At 42.4% G+C, this 19086-nt stretch overlaps 1 protein-coding gene across 3 annotated transcripts in view; it reads right to left on the bottom strand.

Moving 5' to 3' along the window:
• Window positions 1–19086, bottom strand: part of ARHGEF18 (Rho/Rac guanine nucleotide exchange factor 18) — a 43679-nt gene that overhangs the window by 12611 nt on the left and 11982 nt on the right. The window contains exons 1-12 of one of the 3 annotated variants that reach the window (XM_071451686.1): window positions 18859–18941; window positions 12518–12585; window positions 10949–11012; window positions 7935–8079; window positions 7074–7186; window positions 6773–6913; window positions 6065–6315; window positions 5225–5350; window positions 3888–4005; window positions 2813–3061; window positions 1922–1998; window positions 47–225 (exon numbers count right to left, since the gene is read on the bottom strand). In XM_071451686.1, the coding sequence (XP_071307787.1) occupies window positions 47–225; window positions 1922–1998; window positions 2813–3061; window positions 3888–4005; window positions 5225–5350; window positions 6065–6315; window positions 6773–6913; window positions 7074–7186; window positions 7935–8002 (1322 nt within the window). In that variant the 5' untranslated portion in view covers window positions 8003–8079; window positions 10949–11012; window positions 12518–12585; window positions 18859–18941. Of the gene's footprint in view, window positions 1–46; window positions 226–1921; window positions 1999–2812; window positions 3062–3887; window positions 4006–5224; window positions 5351–6064; window positions 6316–6772; window positions 6914–7073; window positions 7187–7934; window positions 8080–10948; window positions 11013–12517; window positions 12586–18858; window positions 18942–19086 lie in introns of those variants that run through there. The other 2 variants (XM_071451687.1, XM_071451685.1) reach the window with 2 other exon arrangements.

Here is a 19086-nt window from a genome sequence, read left to right as displayed (position 1 = left end):
TGAGTAGAAGACAAGCAAGAAATCAGACTGCTGCTTTCCCCCTTACCTCTCCACAGCCCTGCGGATGTGTGCCATCCAGGAATTCCTCTCCTCTTTGGAGCTGGTGTGAATTTCATACATTTCTGGTCCTTTTAAGGAAGCACTAATTAAGAACATTGCCTTTTCCTCATTAGCTACCTCTCTCACAATCAATTTTTGCAGTGAGATAACTGGTGGCTTAGAGTCCTGTAAAATAAAATACAGCACATTAGATGTGTTCTTTAGGAATTGTGTTTCCTTCCTGTTTATCCAGAGCCACCAGGAGCTGTAACATCATGAAATAACTCTGACCTTTTCACATGACACTTCTGATGTTGCCATTTGATCAATGAAAACGTGGAATGAATAATATGCATGTCATAAACAAGAGGTCTTGATACCTGATTGAACATCAAAGCCTGTGTCAAGTTAAAGATTCCCACTGAGTCCCAGGAGTCAAGAACAGGCTCAAAAATTTTTGCTCAAAAGGAGGCAACCCCAAAATTTGAAAAAGAAAACAAAAACCTTAATGACACATTGTGAAGTGAAAGGAGAGAAGTGTTAGAGGTTTTAAAAGAAATAAAACAGAGGTGTTAGAGGGAGTCAGGCCCTGATAAAAATGACACCAGGTGACAGGTAGTGTATTGTATAATGAGGATTAACTGGATTAGCTGTCAGCCTTTGCAGTGCAAACACATTTACAGGAGGGATATTAGTTACTAAAAACCTGTCTAGGCTTCCTACAGCAGAGCTCCAACATCTGCAGCCTAGAAAGTTCCTTCCCAGGATAAAGCAGCTCTTTGTGACTGCTGAACCTTCACAGAATCATCTAGAGCCATGATAAGAGAACTGAAGTGTGAAGCAAACACCAGGAACAGCAGCTTCTGCCAGCTCTGAGCAGCTGTACTGCAATTCCAGCCACCACCAGAGCTCACTGGAAAAACAGAATCACTGAACAGATCCATTTGCTCCCTCACTTGATTTATTTATGGAGAACTGATATTAAATTTCAAATGAACTGTACATATACAGAGATGCCAAAAAATTGGTCAGACTCTAAGTGTAGAGCATGTTTCCAGAAGGAAAAAAAAATCCACCACACAGCACCCTGTTCTGTGCATTAGGAGAAAAGCAGTTGTTTGTACAGCCCTGAGGTCACCAAAATAGCTTGTGCCATTAGAATTCAGCTCTAATGTTAATGTCTTGAAAAAATAAAAAACATCCAAGAAAACAATTACATAAAATAATTTCTCTGTTACAGGTTCTACAAGAGCCATCAGTGAACTAGATCAGGACAAAATGTACAAATTAACTTCTCTGAGGACACCTGTGGAAATGCCCTAGAAAAGCAAGAGAATTCACGGAATGTTCTGGAGTGCTGCAGTAATAACATCTGCATTTAGTGCTTATTCCATGTCCTTCAGGAAAGTTCTCTGCCCCTGGTAAATCTCAGGGCACTATGACCACAGTTACCATGTCCCTAACTGAGAGATTCTTTCCCTGCACACTGAACAGAAGCAGGATTTATCTGCAAGTTTTTCAAAGCACAGTTCTAGCATGTGCAATGTCCATGACATTGTGTACAAAATCTCAGCCTAACACAGTTCAGTGAAAGTCACAGCACAAGAAGAGGAGCAGTGAGAACCATGGGAGATGTGGCAGCTACAACTGCTCAGTGCAGGTAAATACTGGTTTGCACTGGGAGAGTGGGAAAAGGATCCATCAAGTACCAGAACTCCTTCAGAAAAAGTGATTCCATAATACTTGGCTGGTTTATTCACTTAATTTTCTTCCTGAAGCTCTTGTAACAAGTATCTAACATCCCTAATTGTGTTTCTTCTGTAGTTACTGTCACTTTCATAAATCCTCAAAGTGCATGTATTAAATAAAGAACAATACCCACCACAGATGCAAACGTGTATTTTTGGTCCTTTTCTTGTAAGAGCAACAGTACATCAGTGAGCAGGACTGCCAGAATATCTACAGTAACAACAGAGACAAAAAAATGGAAAGAAAGTCATATTTCAAAGCAGAAAGACCAGTCCAGACTCAAAAATCACTGAACTTATATTTCCTGCAGGCCAGGGAACAGCATGTCACATTTTCAATATTGGGTCTGTTACTGCCTTCCACTTGGGCTGTCCCCAGTCAGGCTGCACCATGCAGCACCAGCTGATTTAAACACAGCCCATTTAAAGCTTGAGAACACCCACACACACATCCTACACATGGACTCCAGCACTCCAGAGGGAACACATCTCTCTCAACAGCAGATTCTTCTGGAACTGCAGCCATTTAGGGTCCCACCTACTCCTGGCTGCACTCTCTGTGCCACTGAAGCTTCTTCTTGAACACTTGAGCAATGAAGCTGCTCAAATATTCCCTGATGGCCACTGCTTTGATTTTCTGGCAAATGCAGAATTAAGTGTCATGCAGCTGACATGACACAGGTTTTGCAAAGTGTGAAGCAGAGATAATGCCTTTCCACAGGAGACTAAGCCAGGATGACTCAAAGCTTTGTCATCCATCTGAAGACTTCCCTCTTGAATTGGGAAGCAGACCAGCCAGATAATAAGCAAGCAGCATAAGGAACTTATCATGCACCATTACAGAGATGCTTATTGGACAAGCCAAGAATAGAACAAGTGCTATTTCCTCCAATATCCTATTAAACAAGCAGGTTATTGTCATCTTATTTTATACCCAATCGATCAGTAATAAACAGTTACTAAAAAAACAAACCCAACATAAATCTTGTTTCCCAGTTGTGTTTGTGCCCTTGCTGGTGCTGTACCTTTGAGCCTCCCTGATGCAGCTTTCCAGTACAGCATCCCATCCAGGAGGAGCCGCCTCTGGCCCATGTCATCCTTCCTGAACAAAAGCCCATTCTTGCATTTCCCAGATGATTTCAGCTCCATTTTGTGCATGATCTCCTTGAGTCGCTGCCCCTTCTCACACTCGTTTACCATGGCATCTACATGGCTGATGGTGTCCTTAATTAAACCAAGGGCCTGGGTCAGGTCTTCATAATCTCTAGTTCCAGCTAAGGGAAAAGAGAAGCAGTCAGCCACATTTTCAACTCTGGAATTCAAGACATGAGCCATCCAAGTGTATTTTAGCATAAGGGTTCCATACTGGACACCTAACAGTATTTTCTAAGAAAAAAAATTTAATTTAAATAATTATTATTTAATTTTATTATAAAGTTTCGTTTTATTTTATTAAAATTTTTATTTATTTAAAAATAAAATATAATAACCTAAAGCTCTGAAAAAGCTAATGAACCAACAGGTTTAACTACTATGGGTTTGTGGCTGCAGACTTTAAATGCTTCTCTTCCCCTCTGAGGAGAGGTTGGGAGAATTGGGATTATTCAGTCTGGAGAAGAGAAATTTCAGAGTGGTCTAAGTGTGGCCTGAAGGGAGCCTCCAGGAAAGATGGAGAAATCCTATTTAACAAGGGCCTGGAGTGACAGGACAAGGGGGATTGGCTTTAAGCTGAAGAATGGCAGGGTTAGATGGGATATTGGGAAGAAATTCCTCACTGTGAGGGTGGGCAGGCCCTGGCACAGGGTGCCCAGAGCAGCTGTGGCTGCCCCTGGGCCCCTGAAGTGTCCAAGGCCAGGCTGGATGGAGCTTGGAGCAACCTGGGACAGTGGCAGGTGTCCCTGCCCATGGCAAGAGTTCAAGGTCCCTTCCACCACAAACCATTCTGTGATTCTCCTGAGCCTCTGAGGTGAGACTGATCTGGCATCATCAGCCAACAGAGAAGTGAGCAAGCAGGTAAGAGCCTGTCTGAGGTAAGAACATGCAAAACATGGCAGGAAAAGGACCAAGAGACAACTGTGAGGTGTGCAGGAGCCATCCCACCTTCTGTGTTCTGGATGATGCGCTCCAGCAGCACCGGGTACTTGGTGATGCGCTGGGTGACCAGGAGGATGCACTCCTGAACACCCAACCTCCTCACGATGGAACAGTTCCCAATTTTCTGGAAAACAAGAGAAACTGTCACACCCACTGTGCATGGAGCTCTTCTAACTCCCTCTCCATTCTCGTGCCTTCTGCCCCAAACCACTTCTGCACATTGGACACAGCACCATGGAATTAGCTGCACTCTTCTACTAATCCTGACAGCATTCCCAAAATTACCTTTATCATTGGAAAATATCTCAGGTACTGTTTTCAACTACTGTTAACTAAATGTGGAGTCAATCAGGGAAACTTCCAAATCTGAGCTGTCTGACTGCCTGTTGCTAACTGATTACACTTTATAACAGGGTCAGACCTTAAATACATAGAAAAGTTCTGTGGTTTTAAAACCAGACCCAACCACCTACCAGTGAAATTAGATCAATAACAAAGGAATTAAGTGTTTATTTTACCACTGTATGCTCCCCAATAGCCTGACCTCCAGAACCACATTCCTGATTAGAAAGGGAGGACTGTAAAGCACCAGTTAATCTGACTGCAGGTACAGCACACACCTGGCAGCAGGAGAACACAGTACCAAGATCTTTCTCTACAAGGATTGAAGCGAAATGTTTTAAAACTCTGGTCACTTATTTAGTTCCTTGGAAGTGAAGGGCTCTCACTTTAAAGGCTAAGATGAGCTGTAAGTACAGAGCTAAGCTGGAAAGTTCACACAGTATCACTTACTGGTGACTGGAAAATGAGAATATTTAGGCCTCTGCAAAGCCACCTGAGATTCAGGTTACAGCTTCCACTTGGGCCATGTCTCTTTAGCCCTTCCTATTAACTGTACATTAGAGTGTGCAGCAAACCACCCTGGAGTCAATCTTCTGCCTTTGGAAAGATGATGGTGTGAGCAAAACCTGACTAAGAGTCCCTGCTTTTTCTACAGCAGCTCATCAACAGCATTTATCATTGATTTAATTTATTAACAAACCAATTTATCCTGATGGCCACCCAGCAGGACAGAGCCCTGAATTGAACAAATACTCTATTCCCCAGTCCTGGGTGCTCTCAAGAGCCTGCCTCAAATGTAACACTTCCTAATTGTGGTTTTGTCTCCAAGTAACTCAAAAGATCTAAAACACAAGAAGCTCACAACCCACCAAATAATAAGAATATGCCTCTAACCCTGCTCATTCACATTTGAGGGATCTTCAAGTAAGTACAAAACAAAGCCTAAAGCAGTGAAGTATATTTTGCATAGTCAGAATAGGAGACTTCTGGTTACTGTTTACCTTTATTAAGTTTTGGAACTTCTTATTGCTTTGGAGCAGGTCTTTGTAATGGCTGACAGCTTCATTGTGTCCACAACAGAACACACCATATTTTTCTTTCATTCTCTCCCCATTTTCACCTGAAAACTAATTGGAAATAGAAGAATGAAAGACATGAATCATTCAGAGTAAACCTACTTCCACAATAAACTCCAGGTCTAACATGGTTTCTAAAACATTTCTTCTGTATTTCAATTTCTTCTGTACCAGAAATGAGACATTTATGCAGTGTGACATGTGAGGGCTTGGAATACCAAGAGATAACCAAATATTAAATGATAGTTGTAATTATGAGAATTTTTAAAAAGGATTTCTGGATCTCTGTACTTAAAAAGTCTGTGAACTGTAAAAGCTGAAGGGCAAAAAAAAAGGTAATGATATATGACAGAAATTGTTGCACCCACCCCATGCCAGAATGGTGCTAAAGCTGCCATGAGTTCAAATGATCCTGACTGTATTTTTAAAAGATCAAAATGAAGAAGTTTGGCTTTATCTGCAGGAGAGCCAAGTCTAGAATGGACACTAGGAATATGTGACTTTACTCTTGGAATAGATGAAAAATAGAACCAAACAAGTCACATATCCCACAAGGTGTATCTATATGCATGCCCAAAGAGCATTAATGAGCATTCCATGTTACTTGTGACTAGAATTATTCCTGGGAGTCATTAACACACATTAACTGGGAAGAGAACCATAAACCAGGAGGAAATCAATCTTTGCATCACATAACCTTAGCCTCACAGGTAGCTTTTTGGAAGCTTTATAGTGTCAAGATCATTGGTAGGATTGAATTCACACCTGTTTTACCAAGAGGTCTCCAATGTTCTGGATGATATAATTTCGGTCACTGCCTTCCTCCAAGGATTCCTTCCGTCTCTCCTTCAGCTGGAGCAGGAACTGCCCGTGCATCTCCAGCAGCTCATCCACACAGGGAAAGAGCTTGTTGATGACTGCATGTGAGAACTGCAGCTCCTCTCTCATGGCTCTGGAGTACACCTTCAGCATTATTTTCAGTGTCCTAACGTGGTGCATTTCAGTCTGCATTAGTTCTGGGCAAGGTGAAATACAGAAATAAAATCCAAAGTCATTTATATGATGTGCAGTGAGCAAGGAGACAGAAGAGCAGGCTCTGAAAGCCACAATCATCTTCACTACAGTCTTTGCATCACTTGTGTGAAGCTCTTAAATTTGCCTTGCTAATATCCCAACCCAGCAGTGACTGACCCTACTTCTTTAAGGACATCTCCCAGAGGCAGTTGGGCTGTTCCATAATTGTACAGCTGGGCTTTGCTGCTTCCAGAGCCCTGCTGAAACCCATGGGATGCTTAAAGGCACTCACACAAGGAATTACACACATTAATGCAGGTAACAGACTCCAAAACCTTCACTCAGTTTTAGTTTTCAAGCACAAGTCAAAATGAGAACCAACAGAAATGATTTCTGCTTTGTATCACAACAGTGGCACTATGAAATAGAAAAAGTTGTAAGAATAACAAATACTCTTACCATAAATGACATCTTGCCTTTTTATAACATCTTTCCTTTGCCTTTTTGCATAAGGCTGCTCCACTGCAAGACTCCAAGACTCTGCCTCAAACTCATGAGCATCTGTTTCTATTTCACTCCGGAGGGACACAGAATATGCATCTAGACCAAAAGCACATTCAATTTCAATTATTATTCAGCTGTTTCAATTATTATCCCCTGTTCACCATCAGTAACAACAAGGGGAAAAAGACCTCAATGCTGCTTTCAAACCCATGGGAGAGGTTGCATAACAATCCTGAAAAGCACAGAAATTCCATACCTTCCAGAAAAATGGAGTCTGCTGTTGAAGGTGCAAGCGAGATAACGTCATCTGAAGTCTGCTTAAATTTTACAAAGCCTGAATCCCCTTCATCCATGTCTCCTGAAATTAGCCTAAATGGCCAAAGAAATTAGACCAGAACAATTAAAATAAAATTTAAAAATCCAACTTCTTCAACAAGCATCTTCCCTAAACTACAGTGCAATTATCTTACAATAAATAAATAAAAGATATCACTGTACTCTTTAAACAGTTAAATTAATTTAAGCAACTCCAATGCTGAAATACTGCAGTTTAATTAGAGCAGCATGAGCAAAGCTTGTAACTTCTGGTATGACAGTTTACAAGGACATCACCTGGTGACAAGCCACAGCCAGTTCAGAGTACAAAGGGCACTTTCACTGGGAAGGGAGTATAACTGGGGCACATCAAAAGTAAATAGCTACTTAAAACAGCTGATAGCCTTGAGTTTGCCTACTATTTTAATGAAGGTATTCAGCAATTTAAAACACTGCTGCCTCCTACACCAGCCAGCACCAGCCCAGCCTAGAATAGCTGAACTCAGACAAGATCACTGAATTTCACAGCAGTTCTCAAGACAAATACATCCAAGACAGAAACACTCAAATACTGCACCATGTTACACAATATCTTTTGTGACACAGGACAGAGGGACTAAAGACAATAAAAAAAGGAAAAAAAAAAAAGGCATTGGTCAGGGAAAAAAACTTTCAGAATTATAAGCTCAATAAAACTCTTTGAGCTTGAAAACACAACTTGAAATCTCATTTTTCTTTTCGCACTGGGGGAGGTGGGGGACATGTGAAGCCAGTGGATTAGCAGAGAAGCATTTTTACTCACCCAAATTTATTAACAGCTCCAGCAGTGCTCAGTGAAGGCTGGGGATGTCCTCTTTGGGCGATAGTCATCCCGAGGTTGCGGGACAGTGCTGGGGTGCCATCCGCTCCCAGGAGGAGACTTCGGGGCTGCTCCTTCAGAGAAGTGGCTAAAGAGGCAAAAATGGAATTGGTGCTGAGAAAATGAGGCGTGCACTGCAGCTCGCCTGCTCGCAGCCCTCGCTCGGAATGCGGCCGGAGAACCGACAGGATCTTGGATGTCAGGAGCTCGTTGTCCAAAAAAACATTCTCATTCCATTTTCTTGAAAAGGAACCACAAAAAGACAGCTCGGGGTGAGCTGGAATCGCATTGCTTCTGCCGCTGCTTTTTGAATTTGTATTCCCCATGCTCACCACTGGCTGCCCTCAGAGCTGGCACAGTAAAGTGGCCCCAGAGATGCTCTGTTTTTATACTACCTGTGATCCTTCTAGAAATGTAAAGCTGCCACTTAACTTACTGTATTGGCTAAATCAGCAGGTCTGAAGTGCAGGAAATTGGTCCCTACTGTGCCCATTTAGTGTGGAAATTGCAAAGTATCTTCTCCTTTAGTAAAACACCAGAACCTACACACAATTATTCACACCCCACCGTATAAGGGCACAGAACATTTCATGGCAAACAAGAAAAATCAGAGATCACAGAAAAAAACCCCACAAGTTCTTTGCAATGCTTAATGCTCACAGCAATTTATATCTGCATGCACACACACTGCACATAATAGATACCTGAGCTAAATTTAATTTTAATACTGCAGCTTTTTAATGCTTTTTAAATCTAGACAGACTGTGAACTGGAAAGATATTTGAAACTTTAATCACAATTACACAATATGTGGGAGCCTGTAATAGACTTATAAAAAATGGATACAATTATTTAGTACTAATGTGTGTAATAAATGATAAGGAACGGGAGACAAAATACATCCTTTTAAAAAAGGAACTTCAGGGGAGTCAAAGATGAAGACTCAGCCAGACAATCTTTAGAATTGATCCCTGACAAGGTCTGTGGCTGCCCTTTTTCAGAGAGCTTTTGAGGACATGGGAGTGGGATCTCACAGATCCCTGGGCTCTGTCACTACAGGGACAGACCCAGCTCCTCTCCCAGTCCCAGGGGCTGCTGCTGTAGCAGTTCAAGGGGGTCTCCAGTTCCCAAATAAGGATTATGCATCACTTTTCTAGTAAAACACTCACGTCCACCCAGCCCTAAAAGTTCCCCTTTTTCAGCCTGCCCTCCTTAGTGTACCTTCTCTAAGAATTCTCTCTCCCACTTCTGCCTTCTCAGTGAAGCACAGTTAAACCTTGTGGTATTTGTGGTTCTTGTCATGAAACAGGTTTTTCCACATTTTTTCATATCCCTGCTCTATACCTGCTTCTCTCTCATTTAATCTTCATTGACAGAGGAATTGTTTTGGGGCTGCAGGGGAGGTCTCATCAATGACATTTAATAGAAATCATATCACCACATCTTTTCCTGCTGGAAATACTTTTTCCAAAACCAGTTTGGGTTTGAAATCTCCTGGCTACACACACAGTACAACAAACTGGGTAAACTGAGTCCTTTCCATCCTCACCAAGCCCCAAGAGGAGACAAATTAAAAATCTGAAAGATTTGCCCAGTCAGATTTCTTAAACAAAGGCTTAATAACCAATGTCCCTGTGTTTCCATTTGAGGAAGCATTGAAATTATTGGCCATCAAGTTCTCTTTCTGTGGAAAAAGAACATAAAGGAACACAGGAACATAAAGTTCTGTTACACAAAGATAGGCCAGTCCTAAAAATCTCCAGAGGCAAAATAAGGGGACAGGGATGGGGACACATAACACAGTTTATACCTCTCTGGAAATTAATTTTTCTTTTACTTTGAGACAATATCTTTGGGGTTTTTTTTTTGCTGGGCACTGCAGTCTGCAGGGTTATGCTGTGGCTAACAACATACAATGCCCAGGCTATTAGCTGTTCCTTTCATTTCCAGCTCCTGCTTTTGTCTAAGGAAAATGAGCACTGGCTGCCTAGCAGAGGCTGCACAAATGGCCCACAAGCCATTTTCTGAGTTCAATTAGCACTGTCTGCACACTGCTGTGCCCACATCGATCGCTGCTCCCCTCACACGCGCCAGCCCTACAGACAACTTCTCCCATTTTCATCAGCCCTTGCTTCTTATTTTAGTCTCTGCACTTTCTCCTAAATGCACAGACCCATTCTGGGTAATGCAAGCAGGCACTTATCTCCTTAGAACAATTATGCCCTGTGCTGCCTCTTGGGGAGAATCATTTAATGAAGAGGACACCGTGCAATGCAAATGGTACCTGGGAACACCCAGAGTGATGCTCAGACATCCAAGCCAGCTGTGACTGACACTCACCTGCTCTGTTAATGCAGACCTTGTAACATCTTGTAAAATTAAAATGGCATTTAATACACCTGTGACTGGGATGGTCTTTTCCAGGAGCAAAAAGATATTTCAAAGCCTATGCTGCACAGATGCTCTTTCTTCTTGGTTTTTTTTTTTCCTCCCAGATCCTTCTTCCTCATTTTGTTTCAACAAAGATTTATGTTTAGACCATTAGTACTAGCTTGTCTTAGAGATTTCTAGCAACCACTAGCTGCAGGCAAGTTTTAAATAGACAATTATGAAAATCTGATGTAAAACAAAGTTCACAGTTCTAGTCTTTTCAGGGGCCAGAGAATAGACAATCAATGAAAAACGAGCTTATTGATCCCTTTTCACCATGATATTTTGAGGTTACACAGCAAGAAGGTATAAAGAAAAATAAAAAGATAAAAAGATAAAAACACACAGGAGATTGCTAGGAGCCTCTAAGCCATTCCCAATAGAAAAAAAAATGAAACCATCTTATTAAAAGAGACCTTCTCTATACTTCAATAACACACCGTGTATAGCCTTTAAAACATATTAAAGAAAAAAAATGCAATTGAACAGATAAGCCTTGAGCACAGAAATCATTCTTTAGTACAAACCTGGGGAAATGCACTGGGGCGAACTTTGTGGAGATCCAGAAGGTCTGTGCTGCAAATCTTTCTGCTACAGGAAAAAATACAATATTCTTACACATCCAGTCCAAACTTGCAGTGCAAAATGAATCAGATTTTTCCCATCCCATAGCATTAACTGTAAGTGAAGATGTTCACTGAGAATATCAAAGATTTAACACAATAACAGCTTTGATTTTTTCATATGTCAGACGGATGACATAGAGACATTAACGCTTTATATTAAATTCCACGAAGTATAAATCAGGATGAAATAGAACCAAAACTGAAACTACAGCTGAATTAAAGCTATGATAATTAATTTATGAGATGAAAGCCTTCACTTTGCTGTAGTTTAGTTTCTAGCAATACTGACTAAACTAATCCAGCCACTTTCAACCAAAATTCAGATTGTCCATTTCAAATTGCATCTTTGGTAAACTTTGCTTAACTTTGTCCTTCTTGCAACACTAGGATATTAAAAACCATTGAGATCCAAGTTATCAAAGATGCAAAGAAATGAAATACATAAATAATACAGGCTGTAACAAATGGCTTTTGGGGAGCTTCCCTTTGGGGTTCCCATTTCTGACTGAATTCTTCAGCCCATTTTGTGCCACCACTCCTTCTCTGCTCTCTTCAGGAGGGGTTTGTCAGGGCTTATTCAAGCATGAAGTTTTGGGTGGTGGTGAAGAGTAGAAATGGAAGCAGCAGAGCAAGTGAAGTTTTCGGTTTAAAAGGAGAATTCCCAATGCCCTGAGATGTTTAAAATGATTTTTCAAAACCCCCACAAGAACATTTCTGCCCTCAGAAGAGTTACATTCTGTATCACCAATGGCTGAACACACTTCCTCTAACCTCTAATTGTTTAGGGCTGAGCTGCTCTGCTGTCTCCTTTCCCTCCTCACAGTACTCCCTAATCTGCTATCAGCCTCTGAAACCATCAGCACTTGCAGGTTAAAACAAACTAAAACTCCCTCAAGTATTATTAGTTATAAGGAGGAGGAAATGATTTTCAAAACCAATACCAGAAAAAAAACCTAACAGATAGACATCTATGTGAAACAACCTGTGACCTTACATGCAATCACAGGCACCATGGAGACAGAGATAAAAAAATAAACAGCATAGCAGGACCAAGTTCATCACAGTTCCCAAATGAAACCACTTATTCTGCATTTTCCAGCTTAGAAATAAAATGCAACTGTTACAACCAAATTCCCCTCCACCCCTCATGCTCTTCCATTAGTTTTGAGAGGGCAGAACATTCAGAGGTACCATATAATTGAATTATACTCCCCAAAAAGTTTGAGCACTCTTAGGGTTAGTCACAGTTCTGGGACACAGGCTAAGAAATTCACAGTACAGCAGTAAAATGTTTCACTTTAATTTCCCTCCACACACTATCATTAATTACTATAATACCAAGTTAGTAACTACTCAATGCCTCAAAGATGTAGGGCAAGATCCTGTACTGATGTAAATGAAACCACTGACATAAATTAAATTTATCATGTCAAGCCTTGTTATTATAAAAGAACAAATGTTAAAGCCCACCTTGGGTCTGATGCTGCTGCATTCAGTCAGCAAACTCTTGCAGTTCTTGTGGACATTCACTGCACAATCTGAAATGCACACACACACACACAAAAAAAGTCTTAATTATTCTTCTTTCCTGTCTAGGGAAAGGAATAATGGCACACAAAAGATCTTAATTTTGGGAGAGGTGCAGAGTAAGCTGAGGTGCTGTGGCAAGCATCCTTGCTGTGCATCTTCTGCTCTTGATTTTATACCAAACCTTGGGTTTTCTCAGTGAGGCTGCACCACTGAGTGCAATTCCCACGTGCAAGAGCCCAGAGCCACTCTGGAATGCAGGAGCAGTTTTCTGCCCCACCTGCACTCCCTGGAGCACAGCTCTCCTCATCTTTGCAAAGGGCATTTCCATGTCTCTCCATCCAGAACTGATCCCAATCACAGGGCAGCAATTCTTTGGCTCCACAGGAACAGCTGCCTTTCTGCACTGGCTATGCTGGGGGCTGCAGTAACTGCTGTAAATTAAAGATCAAAACATCCTCCAGAGTCAGCAGAGCATTACCAGCACCACAGCACTGTCACCCTTCCAGCTGCACCAAGGAATTGTTCCCTTCCACATACAGGAACCAAAGCAGCCCTCTCAGCCAAAAACCATAAAACTATTACTAGTATAATAAAATCCAATCTCCTTTTTTTTCCTCCTGATAACTACTTATTGAGAAAACAGGAAGGGAAACTGATAGTGCCAAATATTTTGTGCAGCATTTCTGCCCATCTGTAAAACAAGCCTTCATCAAAAGCAAAGCAGGACACCAACAACTCAGTAAGGGACACAAGGATTTGCCTTTTCCAGACATCAACAACTCAGTAAAGGACACCAGGATTTGCCTTTTCCAGACACCAACAACTCAGTAAAGAACACCAGGGTTTGCCTTTTCCAGACACCAACAACTCAGTAAGGGACACCAGGATTTGCCTTTTCCAGACACCAACAACTCAGTAAAGGGCACCAGGATTTGCCTTTTCCAGATACCAACAACTCAGTAAAGGGCACCAGGATTTGCCTTTTCCAGACACCAACAACTCAGTAAAGGACACCAGGATTTGCCTTTTCCAGACACCAACTCAGTAAAGGGCACCAGGATTTGCCTTTTCCAGACACCAACAACTCAGTAAAGGGCACCAGGATTTGCCTTTTCCAGATTTGCCTTTTCCAGACACCAACAACTCAGTAAAGGGCACCAGGATTTGCCTTTTCCAGACACCAACTCAGTAAAGGGCACCAGGATTTGCCTTTTCCAGATTTGCCTTTTCCAGACACATGGTGTTCATCTTTTCAGTTCTGTTCTATTTCTCTTTTAAAGAGAAATAGAACAAAACTGGACAGATGAACACCATATCTTCTAGATAAAAGCCAGTTTATGTTTAAAGCACAGAGGAAAAAAAATTTAAAAGTCCCTTCAGAACCACCCCTGCCTGGCACCAGGACTGGGGATCTGCTTTAAGGCTCCTGGCTAACCTAGAGAGATGCTCACTTGTGTTTTCCATCATTTCAGCAAAAGCCAGAGAACAGGACCAAAATACCTACTTGGCTTTAAACAGAAATAAATTAATAAAGATATAAAACCTAAACTGAGTGCACAGACCTGCAAGATGCTCACATGTTACACAACTTCCCCAAGTGTGGGAAATGAAGTGCAGAGTTCTGCTCCCAAGTGCCTGCCACACACACAAACAAAAACCTCCACAAAAACTACCACCTCCCACAACTTCTCTTATTTGGGATATTCCTACTGCCACCACACCCCACGCCACAAACCAAAAGGCACCACATCTAATTTCAACTGTATGTGCCTCTGCAAATGCAGGAGAAAAATGGATCAAAATGATCCCTTATTAAAACTGTGTCGAGAATAACAAATATTTCATTATTTCAGCAATGATAAGGCCTCCCTACCACGAGGGAACGCAGAGCTTGTAAAAAGACATGCCTCAACAACAAAGAAGGAGTTGACAATGGAAATCCCTTTTCTCCTGAGACAAAGAAACGAACTGTAGGACAAAAATCACCACACAAAAGGAAACAGAGAAAATTCTCCATGATGTCAGGCTGGCTTGGCTTCAAGGGCTGCTCACAGATGGGTTCCCTGCAGGGCAGAACTGGCAGCCCCATGGATGCCCCAGGTTCCTACAGCCACTGCCTTCCCACACAGCCATGAAATCCATATAACTCATCTAGAATTCTGTAATATGATCATCTAGAAACATCCAATTTTAACTAGATATTCATATTGCCCAACATTTACCCATTTTCAGTGATTGCATTCAGTAATTGTTCTCCTATCAATGATCAGTAGGACCAATTCCACTTGAAAAGCTTGGGTTCCTTGTTAAGGTAACTGTAACAGGGATCTCACTTAAAAACAAATTTCAATTTTAAAATCATGCCCTTGCTCTGGTAAAGATAACAGCTTGTGGCACTCTCAGTAGGCATTTTTCACTTAATCAGCTGACATATCTAATAGTGCTGTGTATGACTTCCCTCCACTGCTGAAAGGTTCTTTACACAACAGTGGAGAACATACTAGAAAACAGGAAAATGCTACAGAAAGGCTGCAGGAAACTGCAGCTGAATCCAAGGGCCTGATTCTCCATGAGACTATTTGAAATGCATTTATTTAATGATTTCAAAGTGGCATTATTTTTGCCCACATGAGGGAAATCTGAAACCTGCCAGAAGACTGTTTTATAAGCATACTTCATTTTCTAAAGCATCTCCAGCTTCTATTCAACATTTCTGCAGTGCTGAAGGGAGGCCACTCTAATTCAGGATGAGAAGGAGCTTCTGAATACCAGTGGCTGTGGTTTCCTTTGAATGCATGTAAGATTTCTGCATTTATGATTATTATTACTTTGCATTCATGATTATTACTTTGCATTCTTATTGAGCCTCTCTGAAAATGGTATCAGAGAACTGCAGGGGTGAAAAAAACAGCAAAGAGAAGAATGAGGGACAGGGGACAGCAAAGAAGGGACAGGAACCTGCACACATGGAGGTAAGTGCAAAAATACCCATGAAGGTGTAGAGAAATAACAGATCTCTAACAAACAAGTGAACAGAAATACCAGATTTCTATCTTTGCAAGTCATCCAGAGTAAAGCAGCATCAGTAAACTCAAACTGACAAAAAAAAAAATTTTTTTGCATTTACCATCAGTAGCATTTGGTCTTATTCAGATCAAGAAAAAAAAGAACAGTTCTGTCAGCAAGCTCTTCCCAAATGGGAGAGGCACAAAAGATATTCCTGAAAAAGGCAGAGATAAAAACTCAGGACTGCAGCCAGGCTCTTCCTTTGCCTTCTCCTCCCTCAATCACTCACTGAACAGCAGGAAGATGAATTTGCAGGGAAAACCAGACCCTCCAAAGGATTTCATCTTGAGACAGACAGACTGTGCAGAAGGGCTGCAGCTCTGGCCAGTGCTGCCAACACCCTGAAAGGGTCCAAGGATTTGGGGCACCTTGACTGGATGGGGACAGGAGCACCTCTGCTACACCTGGAGCACACAGCAGGAAACTCAGCAAACCCACCAGGTTTGTTCCTGGGCTTTAATCAGCAGCTTTGGAATGGAGGCTGAGAATTTTGGGAGCATCCATTATCCCAGATCTGCTTACTACAGGGACTGTCACTCACTTGAAGCATTTTGCAGGGGACTGTTCCAAAGATGACCTAATGAGTGACTAAAGCAAGGACCAACCAGAAAAGAAATATTTAAGACTAAAGGCTCATAAACATCAGAAAAGATCATGTTCATGGCTGAGGGTAACGAATTCATAATCTGGTATAATAAAAACCATTTCCCTTATTAATGAGATGTTTTCCCAATGGCTCATAGAAAGTAATTTACAGCCTAGGAGCATTTTATGGGACAGCATTACAACAGCCAAAAGCATCACCATATTCACAGTAGGAGAGGGCAACAAACCTGGCTGGGAAGGGGCAGGCAAAGACATTTTTTCCATTTTTTCCCCCAGCAGGAATACCTTCCAGGGGATCAGACACTGCCAATGTCCTATAAATGTCTTCCAGAATCAGATTCCAGGGCAAATCTATGACTCAGCAGACATTATGAGCACTATGACCCTGACCTTTGGTCTGGAACGGTACTGCCCAATAAAATAACTCTTAAAAGACCATTTGCAAACAACAACTCACAGGCAAAAATGCTGTGATTAATCTAAAATTCATCTATTGACTTTCTTTATCTCAAAGATTTTTTTTTTGTTTGTTTTTGAAATGACAGATTAAAAACAAACCACTTTAAAGCAGCTAAGTTCAAACAGGGACAGACTTTACCAGTGCTTCTAATGATACAAGGAGTTCAAGGATATTCACCACCTATGAAATCAAATCAGCTGAAAAGAGCCAAGGACACAATAGCTTCCTTGTGAAATTAGTAATTTTAATTTTTTTTTTTTCCTCTTTTTAACTGTCCAATGCTTCGGGGATCAAAAAGAATCATTTCCCTCCTTCCTCACCCTTACACCACACAGGGAACTCCTCCCTCTTGAACTGACAAAGGAAACAACCCTGATATGAATGATTAACACTGAACATAATAAACTCTGCATTTATAAACAGAGATGCACAACACAACGGCCAAGAAACAACACAAAGCACCACAGCATTCCAGAAAATGCAGAGTGACTGTGATAAAACTTCTCAGGAAAGAGGAGGAGTTTCAGGGGAGCACAAGGAAGTTTCTGTACTGGGTAAATCCAGGTCAGGTACCCTGAGGAACTCGGTGCAGATTTAACTTTGTCCTGGTGGCTCCAGTGGTCGGTGTTTACTCGTTTTCTCACTTGTCTAATTACGCAGAGGCAGAAACCAAAAACTGGAAGGGTACAGGAAGATGAGATACTTCACATTCTGAAACAGAGACAGTCCACACCAGAGAGCAACAGCACTAAATTATCAAGTTTCAGCCTCCCTGTTAGAGCATTCCTCTTTGTCTCCAAAACAACCTATAATTACTTGCTCAATGTATCCTGGTTTTATTGTCAAAATATCAGTTGGATGAAGCAGAGAGAGGGGTTCTGTGATTCCCAGAAGTGCAAATTCTGGTGGCCAAAGGGTTTTCTTTAGGCACAGAAACACATAAACAACTGATACTTCTGGTTTTTAAACATGGCCAAGTAAAATGTGCATGTTATACTAAAAGAAAGAGGAGTCTCAATTCAATTGTCTCACGCTGAACCCTTCCCCCAGTCTACGCTACAGAACTGAAGCAGCAACTATGACAATCATAAAAGGTATTTAAAATATTTCATAGGTAAACAGTAGGTGGAACTACAACACACAATGTCCGATGGCTCCTGTCTGAGAGCCGTGTTTCACGGGTTTCTTTTATTTTACCGTGCCAAAGAAAAACTATTACCTTTATAAAATTAAACAAAAAGGGCCAAATAAACAAGCCTGCCATAAAACTCTCTTAAGAGGGGAGTGAAAAGCAACTAAGAAACAGCCCTTTTTTTCTCTTGGTAATACACCAAATCTTCAAATAATATTCCGAAATTATGCTTATTTATTAGAGCAGCAAAACCAAACACAGCAGCAGAAACATTCAGAAAGCTGTTTGATCGAATCACTGCCTGTTTCCCTGCTCCTCCTCCAAAATCCATCACCACTCCTAGCTCCTGCTGGCGTTTCCTTTCAGCACACAAAAGCTAAGCTGATACCATCTCCCGCTCCTCTCCCCAAGGAGCCAGAGATGCGGAATATTTAAAATGGGTCAGTCTCCGCAATTGTGGACAAACGGAAGTTTTCACCACTTTTTCCCTAATACATTTAAAGTCTCTTCACGCAAATCCCAGACTTTTCTCGCCGCTGCAGCACCAGTACACACAATGTGTGTAATAACCGAGAGGTGCGGGATATAATGATCACAAGGATGCTCAGACTCAAGCTGTGCCATAAAGAGAGCCGGTTTCACTCAGGCTACAGCCGCTCGCCTCCCTACCGCACACAGCAACATTTTTCACTCCTTCCGTAGCCCTCGAAAGAGCTTTCTACCATAAACACTGCATCTTTCAAGCTGCGTCCCGTCCTGCAGCTGAAGCCTTGAGCTGCACAGGTCAGGACTGCTGTAAACCTGCGGGATTGGGGCAAAGCGCAGATCAAGCCGCTGCCCCGGCCAAACGCCGGGACCCCTTGGAGCCCTCTGAGCCCCCCTGTCCGCACAGGGACCGGGGCCGGGCGGTCCCCGCGCCGCGGCCCGGGAGAGGGGCTGCCGGTGCTCGGGGGCTCGCTGGGGCCGGGGAGAGCAGAGCCAGGGGCCGGTGGGCACGCTGACAGCCCGGTCTCTTACCGGACTCCCCGGGGAGCCGCCGGTTCCCTCTCGGTCCCGGGAGCCACCGCCACAGCAACAGGAAACGCCCCCGTGTCCCGGAAGGAAAAATGGGAATGAGGGTGCGCCTGCGCGCCGCGGCACGGCCGGGCAGGGTCCCTGCCCCTCGGGGACAGCGCAGGGGCAGCCTGGGGCCGTGCCTGCTCCTCAGGGAACACACACGGACACCATTCGCCCGCGCTTTCCCCT

This window comes from Agelaius tricolor, unplaced genomic scaffold (assembly GCF_023055355.1).
Source record: "Agelaius tricolor isolate 1412-34295 unplaced genomic scaffold, bAgeTri1.0.p SCAF_33, whole genome shotgun sequence".
Taxonomy (NCBI): Eukaryota; Metazoa; Chordata; class Aves; order Passeriformes; family Icteridae; genus Agelaius; species Agelaius tricolor.
This window is presented reverse-complemented; position numbering and strand designations above follow the sequence as displayed.